The 15232-nt window shown below is 48.1% G+C and overlaps 1 protein-coding gene across 1 annotated transcript in view; it reads right to left on the minus strand.

Annotated features, from left to right (window-relative positions):
- Positions 1 to 15232, minus strand: part of ccdc88c (coiled-coil domain containing 88C) — a 74868-nt gene that overhangs the window by 4535 nt on the left and 55101 nt on the right. The window contains 9 exon segments of the mRNA XM_064332357.1: positions 3062 to 3264; positions 3684 to 3752; positions 3916 to 3990; positions 6973 to 7188; positions 11434 to 11666; positions 11984 to 12073; positions 12295 to 12440; positions 12968 to 13160; positions 14019 to 14162. Coding sequence (XP_064188427.1) covers positions 3062 to 3264; positions 3684 to 3752; positions 3916 to 3990; positions 6973 to 7188; positions 11434 to 11666; positions 11984 to 12073; positions 12295 to 12440; positions 12968 to 13160; positions 14019 to 14162 — 1369 coding nt within the window.

The following is a 15232-nucleotide window of genomic DNA, read 5'->3' on the forward strand; positions in this document are numbered from 1 at the left end:
GAAAGTTTCGCAGTGTTCAGTATCAGCCTGCGCGGTCATATCAAATGCGCCTTGTAGAAACTTCTAGCGTTCAGTACAACAGCTCCACTAACGGAACTGACAGGCAGGACGGGAAACTTGTTCTGGTTGGTGCAGGTCATTCTTAATAATCTCAGTTTCTGTCGGGACTTGTTGGAAGCCCACGAGGCACGTGGTCTGTGTGCGATCGTCTCCCTCGCTGGACGGTAGCGTGCTGCTTGATTGATTTTTCCACAGCTGCATTTCCCCCGGAAGCTCCTCCCCCAGGAATGCAGGCGCAAGGCCGACGTGTCCGACACGCCCAGGTTCTGACACGGCGCTCCGGGCCAGGGGGGTAATGTGATTCAGAGCACTCTTCACGTTTTTCCATTAAATAATGGAGGGTAGATGCATATTGCACAAGATGTTGCCAGGGTGACCGGAACATAGGGAGGCACCCCCCTCAGGACACACAGGAGAAGGGGGGGGGGGGGGGACCTCCATTTACGATTGGCTGTGTTCCTCCAGTGGGACATGGGTTGAATACCAAAACCACACGTGTGGCCCACCCCCCACCTCTACTGGCCTCTTCCATCTGACCCATTCGGCCAGATGACACGAGTGAGCACCCACATCCACACACAGGGCTTGACACAAGTGGGATAAGACTAGCGGAGTGTAACAATTTTATTAGTAACAATACAGTGAATCTTTTCAGATACAAAGCTAAAAATGATGATGGGGGAAAAAGTGGAAATATATGCTTAAAAAAACAAGCCCCTTTTCTGTAACAGACCATAAGACAGACAGAACTTTAATGTACTGAGATGTTTTCATCATAACTGAAATGTCTAATAAATGAATTAAATCATGAATAAATAACATCACTGACATTTTAGTTGCGGGACTGCAGTAAACTACAAAATGTTTAAGACATGCATGACACCTTTTAAAAGCTCTAAATTACTGTAGTTTCAATAATACTGCGGCACATAAGGCACGTTATCTATATTCCATCGCTCTGAGATCATATGACAGCAATTAGCTGTGCCCCTAAGAGCACAAAACATTCAAATCTGAGTTCAACACATACTGTAAAATGACCCAGGGTTTCCGCCGGGCCTAAGCATCGGGGAATTAAGAAAAAAAAAATTGAAATGTATTTTTAATATGTTATTTAAACTACAGTTACAGTGGGGCGGCTCGGTTGGAAAGCTCCCCAGCGACATCTGTTGGTTTAAACGTGGACGCACTATAGGAAAACAGCAGGTCTGAGATCAGTGTTCTTTACTCTCAATGTGCGTAGTGACGTTCAACACTTGACGCTTCCAACTATCACAAGCTAACGTTACCTAGCAAGCCACCACTTCTTATTTAGAAGGCTAATTAACCTCGTTACGAGCTGCGTTATCACTTCATCTCGTCAGTAAGTACATTCATTTTATATTAACTTAAGCAGTGTGTAAGTAACGTTAAACTAATAGCATTAGTGTAATATTCGATACATTGTAACATTACATGACTTATTAATCGCCATCAAAATAGCGACTTCACTTGTTTATTAATAACGTTAGATTGATGACATTGATGTGCACGACAACGTGGTCATTTAGCTAACTTAGCTAGGTAGCCAAACAGTCAGTAACATAGATATTTTGTTGTTGTTGAAATGTGCCCAGCATTCCAAGGCTGTACGTTGTTGTAAGATTCAGTAGCCAATCAGATAGGCAGTGTTGTGCATATCCCGCTCTTACAGCTCGTTTCCAGCCCAAACCACTGCAAAGAGAGCAAACTTTTTTTGTCAGTGACATTTTCTTCTGACATCTACGACGGCAATCGCAACCACAACATTTATTTTGCCTTTTTGTATAGCTATTTCCATGGATAAAATCGCATTTATTATCATTATTTATTGGTAAAAACATTTACTTCATATCCAGTGCGACAGTCAACTACTTGCACGTTCCATGACATGTGTAGCCATTTAGTAATACGTTCGCATTTCAGGCTAGAAAATAACCCGTTAATTCAGAGAAATTGCTGAGTTGTCCTAGAATCTTTATTGCAACAGAATGTATCAAGGCTGGCAGCCCAGATCAAATTTGTTGCTGTCCAAAACAAACACCTGAGAGAGGCTGCCTGCGTGTGCGCCTCCCCCAAGGCGTTATGTCATTGTTCTGCAATGCGCAGCTGTCGTAAAAACATATGGGCTTCGATAACCGGAATCGATAAGCTCTGAGGCATACGATTCCAATGAATAGGACAAGTTGGAACCGGTTCTTGTTTCCCGTAAATGTGCCCAGCATTCCAAGGCTTGTTGTAAGATGCAGTAGCCAATCAGGACTTGAATACAAGTTTTTTGTAGAGTGCAAAAACTTTGATGTTATTTATTTTAATTTAATTTATTTTGTTGTTGTTGAAAACACAGCATTCCAAGACTGTGTATTGTTGTCAGATTCTTTGTAAGACTATGCTGTAAATAGTTGTTGATTTTTTAAAATGTGTGTTGAATAAATGACTTATTTATAACAACATTCACATTACATAGTCATATTTTTAAATCTCCAGTCAGCTTTTAGCACTGACTTAACGTAGGGCCCTATGGAATCTGTGTTATAGCTTTTTTAAATTCTCAATTCCGCGATTCCGTCCGTGATTCTGTTATCACATAAACTATAGGGCCCTACCTTAATCCTACCATCAGTCTGTCGCTGGCCCGCGCCGGACCCCTGTCAAAAGATACCGGGCCTAACAACTTTTCTGGGGGAAACCCTGATGACCTGAAACTCAGCTCCTGTATTCTTTCTGTCTGTGTGACTTCCTTATGCTAGGAGGTCCAGGTTAGAAATTAGGTTCCAGTGCTGTCCTGCTATGCAAAACATCTATGGATGTTTTGTTTACAGCCACGCCCCCCTCATGAGCCAGCGAATCGGAATCCTTTCAGCTTCAACAACAGCAGTGAGAAGCATTCAACCATCAAGTACCCACAGCTGAATACCTGGCAAGCCTACATTGTTGACTGTGCCTTCAATTACCCACAATACACTGGGTGATCAGGACTTACGGTAGGGGGCGAGAGGGTGTTGCTCTCCTGAAGGAACTCCTCCAGGGTGACCATCTCGCTGCCGGGGGACGAGGGGCGGCGGCGGGCCAGGCGGGGGCCGGTCCTCGGTGGGGGGGTTTCAGAGGGGAGCGGGGAGGCACGTGACAGGAGGGAGTCACGGGGGCCGTGCCCAAGTGCAAGGGCGTCCAGGCGCTCCAGAGAGTCTGGAGGCGGGAGCAGGAGTGAGGAAGAGGAAAGAGGAGGAAGGAGGAGGGGAACAGCAGAATAACACTAAGATCTGGAGACTGGACGAGAGGGCTGGGTTGCATCAAGCCTATGTTAGGTTACCTCAGTGGCACCGGAAAACTTGTGAGTGCTCAGGTGAATCACCTGTGCATGAATACGCTGGTTGAAAGATATGATTATGAATCACTATGCTGGTTAACAGCATAAAATATTGAATACTCTAAATAGTGACAGGGCGAATACTCTGGGAAACGGGTTAATGCAGGTGAATACTCTGGGTAACCCTAGTTAATGTGGGTGAATACTCTGGGTAACAGAGGTTAATGTGGGTGAATACTCTGGGTAACAGTGGTTAATGTTGGTGAATACTCTGGGTAATAGAAGCGGGGATGAATACCTTTGGAGTGGACAGGGGAGTCGCTGCTGGAGGCACTGCGGCTGAACTCGGCAGAGCTGAGCCGGTGACCTGAAATAAGACGAGGGGGTGGGAGGTGGGGGGGGACAGACGGGTCACACTCCAGCTTCCTGTGCTCGTGCCTTTTTTTAATAACATAGCCATGTTTATTTTTGGGGGCGGAGCCCAGGGGAGCAACGGCAGCTCGGTGCAATCGATCCGCTCGAGCCCGTACCTGCGTTTCCATGGACACTGCTCCCGAATGTGGCGTCTGGGGACTGCAGCCGTAGGTCCTCGTCGCAGCTCAGCCCTGCGGTCGACACGGAGAGAATGAAGAGACCCAGAGCATAATGGCCTCCATTTCTATTCCGTTCACTGGTAAGATCCTTGAAAAGACTGTCTTTCAAGCAAACTTAATAAATATCTCATTTCAAATGGTCATTATGATAATTTACAAAGAGTATTTAGACTCCATCGTAGCACCGAAACGGCTCTTACAGAGATCTTTTCCCTTGAACAACCTTCACTCAACACAGTTGATCACAACAATACTGTAGCTAGACAGACTGGAAAACTGAGTTGCATTATCTGGTCCAGTGTTAAATTGGTTCAAGACATATCTTAAAGATTAAAAAGCTATTTGTCATCAAGACATATCTTAAAGACTAAAGGCCAACTTTGTCTCCCTCGCTACCTTTTTGACTTTGAATGAAAGGCTTGACATGTGGAGTTCCCAGTTCCCCAGGGTTCAGTCCTTGGTCCTCTTTTGTTCAATATTTACAAGCTCCCGCTAAGTCAAATCATATGAAATAATAACATTTCCTATCACAACTACGTGGACAATACTCAATTTTATATAGCTCTTTTCACCAGGTGACGATAGTCCCTTAGTTTCACTAATTCAAGGCATAGCACAAATAAATGATTGGATGAGCCGGAATTTCCTGCAATTAAATAAAGATAAAAATCAAGCAATTTTATTTGGTGTCAAGGAAGTGAGGCAGAGAGTCAGCACCCAAATTGTCTCCCTCGCTCTGAAGACTACAAAACAAGTCAGGAATCTGGGTGTCATTATAGATTCATACCAAAACGATTTTCAGTCAAGACAAAATCAGCCTTTATCATCGAATAAATATAACAAAAATATGAGATTTTATGCCAAAAGCGGACTAATGCCTGCTTTTATTTCCTGGCGATTACTGCAATGGTTATTTTTCAGGGTCCCAAAAAAATAATAATACAGAATGCAGCTGCCAGAGCTTTAACCAAGCCAGAAAAAACAAAACAAAACAAAAAATAAAATAAATAAACAGAACATATTACCCCAGTACTCAGATTGGCTCTGTATTGGCTTCCAGTGTGTCAACACTGGAAGAACTAATTAAAAAATTCCGCTGCTTGTTTATTAATCACTAAATGGTATAGAAACATCTCTGACATGCTCTTGAGATACGAACCCTCCAGATCTCCCAGACCTTCTGGAACAGGTCTGCTAACTGTTCCCAGAATAAAAACAAAATTTAGTGAATCTGCTTTTAGTCATGACAGTCTGTACTCAATTTGTGGAGACATGCCCCAACTCTGACCACTTTTAAGAGCGGGCTTAAAACATGTATGTTCTCAGTTGGTTTTTACCTAGTTACATAGCCTATTTTAAAGTGAAACTTGTCACAACTTATTTTTTATATTTTTATTTACTATATAGATAGTATATATTTATTATATAAGATGGTATATACATGTATATACTATTTTATACATTTCTTTTTATTTCTGTTTTTATAATTCCCATTCTCATTGCATCTTGTTTTTTCCCTTTTTAAATAAAATGTTACCTGCTTATATGTTCTTTGTGAAGCACACTGAATTGCAGCTGGATATGAAATGTGCTATATGAAGGAACTCGCCTTGCCTAATGCAGGGAAAAACCCGTTCATGAAGCCTGGAGTCAGGGAAAAGAATAGCCTCTTGCCTCACTCGCATTTTCATTGGCGAGCAGTGCAGCTATATAGGTAATGGAATTTACCTTAAAGACCATCGATTATTCACTGTTAACACTAGCGATCATTGATCAATGGGATTACTTAAAACGTGCATTCTTAATACACAGCCGAGGATCCTCGTCAATAGAATATCTGCCGGCAGTACGGCGGTAGACAGTGTAATTGGCTTGCTCTAAGGACGCTGACAGTAGCCATTCGGTGCCACTCCAGCGGAAACCAAACAAAGCTCTCCGATGGTATTAAAAACAATGGCATGTTTCCTGAAGTGCAGAGCAGAGCTAGGCTCGGGCAGGTCTTGTTAATTGAGGTATTAAAAGTCCGTCTCCTGGCAACCCGGCTGAGAACACGCTCGGTGACACGACGCGCTTAGTTATCCAACGCCATTACGCCACTTCATGAATTTTTCAGCGGGTAATTTCCACAAAAATGACTGGCTTTTTGAGGGGGACTGTAATAAAACCCACTTCTCCTGCGCTAGGGAAAAATCTTTAATTTGACCATACAAAATGGCTGACTCTAACGCTACTCCTCCGCAGGGTTACTCCCAAGCATCACTCTCTTATATCACTCGCATCTTCTAGTCCTTCTATGTTACGCGCGTATCGTCATCTTGACGTTTTAGCTCTTTATCATATCTCTGGTAATCCTGTCTCACTTCTGTTTTGACTTGCCATACGTTAATCAGTTAATCAGCCTATGCATCCTGTGTGAACTGCACTTGACACACTGTTCTATTAAAGGGGACAGGCTGCATTCTTCCCATCGATGTAGAAGTACAATTCACCAAAAGCAGAATCTTTTCAAAACAGTATGTACCATGCCTTGCAATTTTTTTTATTTTCAAACTGATTTGAAATTTTTCTAACAGAAGAGAGTCCAGATTGTACAGTTTTAAAGCAAGTGGAATGCTTCTCCAAGCTTCTCAAAGAAGCCTTTGTTAACGAGCAGCACAAAACATATCAAAGATACAGCATTTCCTTCCTTTTTCTAAAACTGAAACCACCAGATGTGCCTTGACAGTTTTGCCTTGACCGCGGTGACCTGAGCACCACCCTGCAGCTCTGCGCACTGCTCCCAGGCTGTAAGCCAGTGGTTATTTTCTTACAAGTCGCACAGCATTACAGGACCGCAACAATCAGTTAGAGGAGGGGGGGCGTCACACTGGTGATGACTGGCAGGCTGTGGGCACCTGGTTGCTAAGAGAAACGAGCGCAGCAGTAACCAGAGGAACCCTGTTGCCGTGGACCTCGTGTGTGTGTGTGTGTGCTGTGTTCTGGAAAGAGCCTTACCCCTGGGCCTGTGGCCATGCCTGGAGCTGGAGTTGGGAGCGTGGCCGGGGGTGGAGGTGGCGTTGGTGGGGGTGGAGTAGGCCGGGACCCCCAGCTCCGAGGCCCTCCGCCTGGCCAGCGGCTCCTCGGGGCCATTGGGGGTCTCGCCACCGCCGCCGCCGCCCCCCGGCAAGCGGGTCACATCCCTTCCCCTGGAGCCGGTGGTCTCGCTCCGGCCTGAAAGACGAACGGGAGAGAGGAGGGTCACATCCCCCGAAATGACCCCGATCGCAAATCTGCTTCGGTGCGCTGGTGGGACGGGCGGGGACGGGACGCACGGGGCGTACGTTGCCGCGGGAGACACTGCAAGCAGGAGTTTACGTATAGGGAGGGGGGGCGTTGAAGGAGGCGCCTGCAGGCGGGTGGACGAGGCGTTTGCAGCGGTTGGAGGCTGCGGACGGGGTTGCGCTTCTGAGCCGCCGCGCGGGAGACGCTGCAAGCAAGCGTTCGTTCGTTCGTTTGTGGGGGCGGAAGGGGGGAGTGACAGACAACCACGGGCGGGTCTCGCCGAGGGAAGCCGCGCCGCGGTCGCGATGGCGGCCTACGGTCTCGCGCTCGTTCCTCCCCGCCCCCTTCACGTGGCCCGCGGGAGAGAGGCGTGCCACGCCCAGATGAGGACGCCGCGTGGTTGGAATGTTTTTCAAAATTCTAAGCCAGTATTCTAGAACTCCATTGATTTTAATTACCAGTCGTGATTGTTGAATTGACATTAGAACGTTTAGTTAAGAGCATTCTAATCTCATGTTCGTGATCTTACAGATTAAAGAGTTAAATGTTTGTGAAGCACCACACTAGAGTGCTGAATTAAATCATTTGGAGATATTGGCATTCGTACATGTGTCATTTAGATATTTGCATCAAACCTACACTTGTCACAATGTTTCTGATTATCAACTATTATTTTTTTAAATCAAAGAACAAATATGAAGGTGTGGTAGAAGAGGCTGATCGACTGGACTGCCATCGAAATAAAATGCAATTAGTACAACTGCAGGTCTGCACGGTGTTGATTAAGGTAATGGACGAGGTCACAGAAGGTGAGCTTTGTCGTTTGAGTAGATTGGTAATCCCATTACACGTTGTCTCCCCCGCGTGTTATTTCCGGCCGTTCGTACACCAGCCGTATTTCAAAGGGTGACAGCACACGTGTGAAACTTCATTTAGCCAGGCGTCTCTCGGGGCCTCTCTGTAGCTGACCTACAAACCCCGCCCCCTGCACACACACGCACGCGGGAGCGATCGCTAAGCAACGGCGCGACGGACAGACCGACAGATGGACAGATAGCCGGGTAGGATGGGAAGAGAGTGAGTGAGCGATTGAGTGAGTGTGAGTGTGTGAGTGATTGAGTGAGTGTGAGAGTGTGAGAGTGTGTCTGTGAGTGAGTGAGTGTGAGTGAGTGTGTGTGTGTGAGTGAATGTGTGTGTGAGTGAGTGAGCAAGTGTGTGTGTGTGTGTGTGTGTGTGTGTGTGTGAGTGAGTGAGCGTGTGTGCACGGGGGGGGGGGGGGGCGGTGTAGACACATGGTGGCGGTCGACAGCAAACCCTGGGGCAGGGGAGAGCAGGCGGTTCAGCGTTCGCTGTTCGTGCCAACGGCATACAAGTCGTCAACAGTCAGCGGGCTGCAGGCACCGAAGCAGGCTGCATAGCAACACTCGCCCGCCACAGACTGACACTTTAATATACAGCCGCACGGCTCGTCCACTTATTGACGTACTGAGTTCCCCCGACAGGCACTGTCGAGTCACCCACCCCACTCACAGCCTCCATTCACATGATGAAGCACACGGGGCGAGCACGCATAAGTCACTGCAGCACAGAGAAGACACAAGAGCAGGGTGTTCTGGGAAAAGGCTGCTACTTACTGCACATTCTACTTGAGCAGAGCCCGCTCTGGACTGGATGGGGGGACGTGTTACAGTTCTGATGAAAAGAACTGCTGGGTTACGTGTGTCCGTGTTGTTTCGTGTGTGTGCAGCTGCGGTTTCAAGGGCGGTGAAAGTGACGCAGACGTGTTCGCGCCCAAGTTCTATAATTATAATTAGCCGGCCATTTCAAGAAAATGGTGTCACAATGTGTGCGTGTGTGTGTGTGTGTGTGTGTGTGTGTGTGTTCGTAAGGTTCCATTAGAAAAGGCCACACAAAGATGGCGTTAGACAGATATGATGGAGGGAGTGAGATGGGATGATGGGTGCGGGGGCGAAGGTGCCGTTGATGAAACAGGTCAGAACTGGTTATTCTGAAAGACGGCGTCGCCGGGGGCGGGCGTGATGTCACAGGACGACCAGAAGCGCAGGCGCCTCGACAGCGAGCGCCGCTGGGGGGGCGTCCGCGGCGACTTGAGCTTCTCTTGGCTCTTACTCCTCAGAAAGTTCAGCCGCTTGGCAGCTGGTGGCGCTGATGAGCACGAGAGGGGCGGGGTTTACCAAAATAAATAAAAGATAAAAAAACAAACAGAAGAAAAGGATGAGAGAAAGAAAGGGATGAGTGGAAGAAATGAAGGTGCATTTGATTTTTTGAAATAAAATAAATAAATACACAGTGAAAAGAGCCCCACATACCATTGAAAAGACCAGTATTAGTAATAGCATGCAATGGGTATCTGAAACACTACTAGAATAGACAAATGACACACACTCCCCACACCAAGAGAAAGAAAAAAAGATGGTAAATCAGAATGTGATGAGTCAAAGTAAAATATGAACAAAGTATGAAGTATTAGTACAGGACATTTCCCTGATAACAGCGCTGCTTGTAGTAGCTTCTGGCAGTTTGTTTAGTCTCAGGCGCCCCCTTGTGGATGCTTTCATGCAGTCATGAAGTAAAATGTAAACAGCGTCCTCAAACTCAAGGGGCCAATCGCAGTGCATTCAGCTGAATTTTAGTCAACAGGTTTAAGCCCCATAAATCACAGAACTGAATCATCACTGGAACAGCTAGTCCACAGAGTCAGATAGCTGTTCCAGTTGAAATGCAGTTCTGTGGTCTAGAGGTTTAAACTCCAGCCAGCCATGCCGCAATCGACCCTAGCAGTCCTGGACAACTGCATGTCAGCAGGTTGTAGTTGTTTTATTTCAATCAGGGGCAAATTTTAATATTAATATATTATCATAAGATTAATATAACAAATAATAATATAATTTACTTATAACCTGAATAATCACATTTTTCACTAGTTTTAACTTTTAATTCTTTTTTTAATTTTATTGTTCGTATTATTTCAATTTCAGTTTAGTTTCGGTTAGATTTAAGGGTGGGTTTGTTCGTTTTCGTTTAAAAAATAAATATTTTGGATTTTTATTTCAGCTTACGACAATAACCTTGTCGGGAACACATGTAACATTTTGTTTCTCGATAAAAGTGATTGATGATATGATAATAAAACATAAAGACCCACAAAAGATCAGCCAAGCCCAACACTTAGCATTGGTGTAATTGCTGCTTTTGGATGGCTTGACTAATCGTGCCTCTGGGAGAGAGGGTGTCTTTAGGGACCGTGCAGATATGTTTGCAGAGAGCGATGCATGGATGATGTCTGCACACAACCCTGGAGGAAAATGCCCTTCATTCGATCTCTTCGGTGTTTCCTTACGCAAATTATACGAACAGGCACGTGCATCAAATTTACAAACAAATTTACAAATTCAGTGTGATACACCTGGGATACGCACGGGAAAATCCCCGGTTGGCTTTTCGTAGGAACGTTTAAGAACAGGAAGAATTTAGGAAGAATTTTGAGAATGAGGCCCATTCTCTTGTTTTCACATTGTATTGAGACTTCAAACTCTCACTTTTGTTTTACGAGGGAACATTATACTTACGGTGGTCCGTACAATATTTGAACAGTTAACTGAATGGAAAAAATTATGGGTCTTACTCCACAGGTCAATAACACCCATTTGCTTTGTTGACTGGTGTTACACAGGTCTAGAAATAATCCTGTACCATATGCTAACCCGTGGGATGGATTTGGAGAAGGACACGAGTAGAATCTAAGCCATGTGATGTTCCCAGCACTACAAGATGGGCAAGACCTTCAGACCTACCCACAAGCCCGGTGTCCTACAGTACAAACAACAAATATATTATCCTGAAAAGGCTTCCGCTACCCCTCCCAAACCCTTGTTTCCTAAACCAACCCTAACACCTTCCCACTGACCACGACCCAAACGCATGCCCTCCGTACCACACCCAAGAAACCCTTCCCCTAACCACGCCCCAAAACCCTTTCCCCGAACCCCACCCCAAACACTCGTAGCCCTGACCCTACCTCAGAGCACTGCACCCTAACCCCACCCCTTAAATCCTCTCCCACATCTGCACCCCTCCAGCTAGCCTCCCTAACCATTCCCACAACCCGACCCCAAAATGGCCGCACCCTAGCCCGACGCGCCCAACGCCAGCTCCCGCGCTCAGGCTCTGCACCTTTGCTGGTGTACGCTGGGGAGATGGTCAGGGATTGGCTCTCCTCCGCCGAGTCCACGCTGAGGCGGGGCTGCCGGGGCGGAGGCGGGGGCGGGGGCAGCGGGCCGTCCAGGCCGTCGGTGGGCGACGTGGGCCGGGACGTCTCCGGGGCGCTCCGGACCCTCTCGCGGCTGCTCTCCTTCTTGGGCTTGATGAATTTGGCCAGGGCTTTGGCCCCGACCCAGTGGTTCCGCCTGAGGAGACGAGACAAAGAGCGTCGGCACGCCTCCACGAAACCGTAGGCCGGGGATACTCAAAGATACTCAAATTCTGTGGAAATAAATACATGTGTATAAAGACTATAAAGCTGTCAATGAGTGTCTCGGATGTCATGTGATATTATTTTTCCTCAGAAGTGCGCCTGTCTGGTTGGGACCATAAAAGGTTGGGACATGCAGCCCGAAAGGCTGACCAATTTTTGGGGACGTTCCCACATATTCGAAATGACCCATTTGACCCCGTTTTCACTGCTTGTCCGACGAGCGAAAGGGGAGGGCGGCTCGAGCCTTACTTCTTAGGAGCCGGGTCGTAGAACTTGTACTGGTCCATGATCTTCTCCTCCAGCTTTTCCTTCTGGCGTCGGAGAGCGTTCAGCTTGTCTCTGCAAGCGAAAGCAGAACGCGGGACGGTTCGCAACCAGAACGCACTTTTAAAAACAATCCCCCTCGATTTTCCCCACACGCCACAGAAAACGTGACCGCGTTGTGGGGATGGACCCACGGACACCGAAGCACACGTGCTACAGGACGCCGCTTGTACCGTACGGAAAGGAAACGTGGACACGCTCGCACGCGCACGGACAGCCACACGAGGGACACTCACATGTACTGTTTCTGCTCCTCGTGGTACAGCTCCTTGCTCTCCATGGTGCGTTCCAGCAGGGTCTGGTTCTGCTGGCTCAGCATCTGGATCTGGCTCAGGAGATGGTGGTTCTCCTCCTCCAGGTTCCCCTTCAGACGGGTCAGCAGCTGTGGGGGGGGGAGGAGGGCGGGGTCAGTTCAGAGCATGCGCTTTTCATTGGGCGAAACCAACGGACACCAGTGACTTAAAGAGCAGCAAGCTAAAGGCATAAACATAAACACACATTTAAAAAGCCAGAGGTACAGAGTGCCTGGGGCTCCTTTCAGATGTAAATGCACATTTTTCCTTGAAAATATTTGACCTTAGTTCAGGAAAACTGGTGCCTCCCCCTCCCTCAGGGCATGCCCTCCACCCAACAAACATGCACAAACACACTGAAACACACACAAGCATGCATGTACACATACATGCACACACACACACACATACATGCGTGCGCACATACCCACCCACGCACACATACACACACACACACACACACACACACACACACACACGTATATACACACACACGCACACACACACACACACACACACACACACGTATATACACACACACGCGCACACACACGCGCACACACACACACACGCACACACACACACGTATATACACACACACACCGCCACACACAGCCGCACACACCCGCAGCAGGTTTCCACGAACGAGGTCAGGCCCTCGGTGCTGTCACTTGTAGAGTGGCCTCGTTAGCAGGGCCTGCCAGCGGTTCAGCTCCAGCTGCGACTCGTTCAGCGAGGTCTTCAGCTCCTTGGTCTGCAGCTGCAGCCGGTCGCACTCCTGCGTCAGCTGCTCGTGCGCCTGCGTCACCCTGCGGGGGGACGGACGGACGGACGCGCTGTGGTCAGGACGGGATGGGACACGCGTACGGGGACGGCGCTTTGGCCTCGTGTCCTGGCCTCTCAAATTTCTCTAAACGTCCCATTTAGAAGAAGGGGCAGAAGAGCAGGAAACGGGGGGTGCAGGGGTCCAGCAGGAGGAAATAGGGTAACCCTACATTACGGTGACGAGACTCGAGAGGATCGCTGAAAACCTATACTGAATTTTGGACACTAGGTTTTTCTCAAACCCAAAAAAACAGTGAAGAAGGCATTTCAGTAGAAGCTCTGACGTAGTCGGTATGAGGAAAGTGCTCTACTCCGTTTAGCCTGTACCTGCTGAACCAAGCAAAACTGCATGAATGCGTAAGCAGTCCTATCCATAGTCTTTGAACTAAGTGGCCCTATTTAACCTCTGTATGAAGACCTCTGGAGATCCTTTATGCTTTCTGGACTCCCTGAAACTCAAATTAACAGTAAAGAAGACATTACTCTAAAAATTCATGTAAGCTGGGATGATGTATGGCGCAGCCGAATCAAGCCTCCCGCACCCACCGCCCATAGAGTTCGATCAGCATCATGACACCTTTCTATGGTCCCCCCTCTCTATCCGTTACCCTCTCTGCTTACTACCCGACAGAGCACAGCAAAAAATACAACAGGATGGTGGACCGGCTAAAAATTTGCTATAGAAATGATTACATGGTATAACCAGCAGGGGGCGACGCTGTTCAGACAGGCCAGATGCTGCAGGAAAATGCACGTTTCTGTACGTGAGGGTGGAAAGAGCCGCATCACAGCCGCTGTTCACTGTGGGGGGGTAACAGAGAAGGGAGGCGGGGCACGCTCACCTGTCCACCTCCCCCCTCAGGCTCTGGTTCTCCGCCAGGATGAGGCCGTTTTTGTGGATCTCCTCCCCCAGGCTCTCCCTTTCTCTCTGCAGCGTCCCCTCCAGCTCCTCCAGGGCCGTCTTCTGCATCAGCAGCACTGCGTACCTGCAAGGGGGCGGGGTCAAAAGAGGGAGGGGTCAGTGCCACACCATCACCCGACTGGCCACGGGCTCTCACGTTGCGTCTCTCCATAGACTGTCTGCAGAAACCAGACTGGGGAAGGAAACAAATCTATTCTGTACTAACAGGTGGACCAGATGTAGAAAACTCATCGAACGGTCAGACAGAGAGAGAAAATGGCTGCCCCTCTGTGGGTTTCCCGCTGGCGCAGACAGAACAGAATCGCCTGACCGGCCACCTCCTGACAGCCAACGCGTTTGAGCTGGCGCCGACTGTATTGATCACCTCACAGTGCTCAGAAAAACGGCAGCGGAGATGGATGTGTGTGTGTGTGTGTGTGGGCACATGCATGTATGTGTGTGTATACTTGCATGTGTGTGCCTGTGTTTGTGTGTGTGTTTATGTGTATGTGTGTGCGTATGTGTGTGCGCGCACACGTGTGTGTGTGTGATTGTGTGTGTGTATGCCCGTGTGTGTGTGTGTGTGATGAATAATTAATCAGTGCGTAATGTAATTAGGTGCGCTCTGCACTCAGTGCCCCGTTCGCCATCTGGAACCCAGAGAGGCGCTAATGCTCCGGACGTTTCACAGTCTGGGTGTCGCCACCCCTCCTCTTTAGCGTGGGAGACCCCAGGGGAGCCCCTTCCATTACTACCAACAAGCCCGTCACACAGACTGACAAGCACATCAAAACTAGCGTGACTGTAAGCCTGTCCAGTCAGTTTGGGAGCGCGAGTATTAGCGCTTACTTCCACTAATGCACACTCAGCAAGCCACTTGTTCGTTATTACAGGCCCAAGCCGCACAGTTGTTGTCTGATGTAGCAAGGAAAACCATCCCGACTGAATCTCTTCCTCCCTGGTGGGCGACGTCGAGGCCAACCGCGCATCGCCTCAGAGGCCTCTGTCTGGGACAGTCGCCGCTGGTTTAAGGCCCAGGTCATGACACCGGTCACTACGCTCTGAGCCTCAGGTACAGTAGACCCGCCAACCGGGAGCAGCATTAAGTGAGCTGTGTGGGGGCTCACTAAAGTGGATTTTTCCACAGGGGTCCAA

The sequence above is a fragment of the Anguilla rostrata genome, chromosome 1, assembly GCF_018555375.3.
Source record: "Anguilla rostrata isolate EN2019 chromosome 1, ASM1855537v3, whole genome shotgun sequence".
Lineage (NCBI taxonomy): Eukaryota > Metazoa > Chordata > Actinopteri > Anguilliformes > Anguillidae > Anguilla > Anguilla rostrata.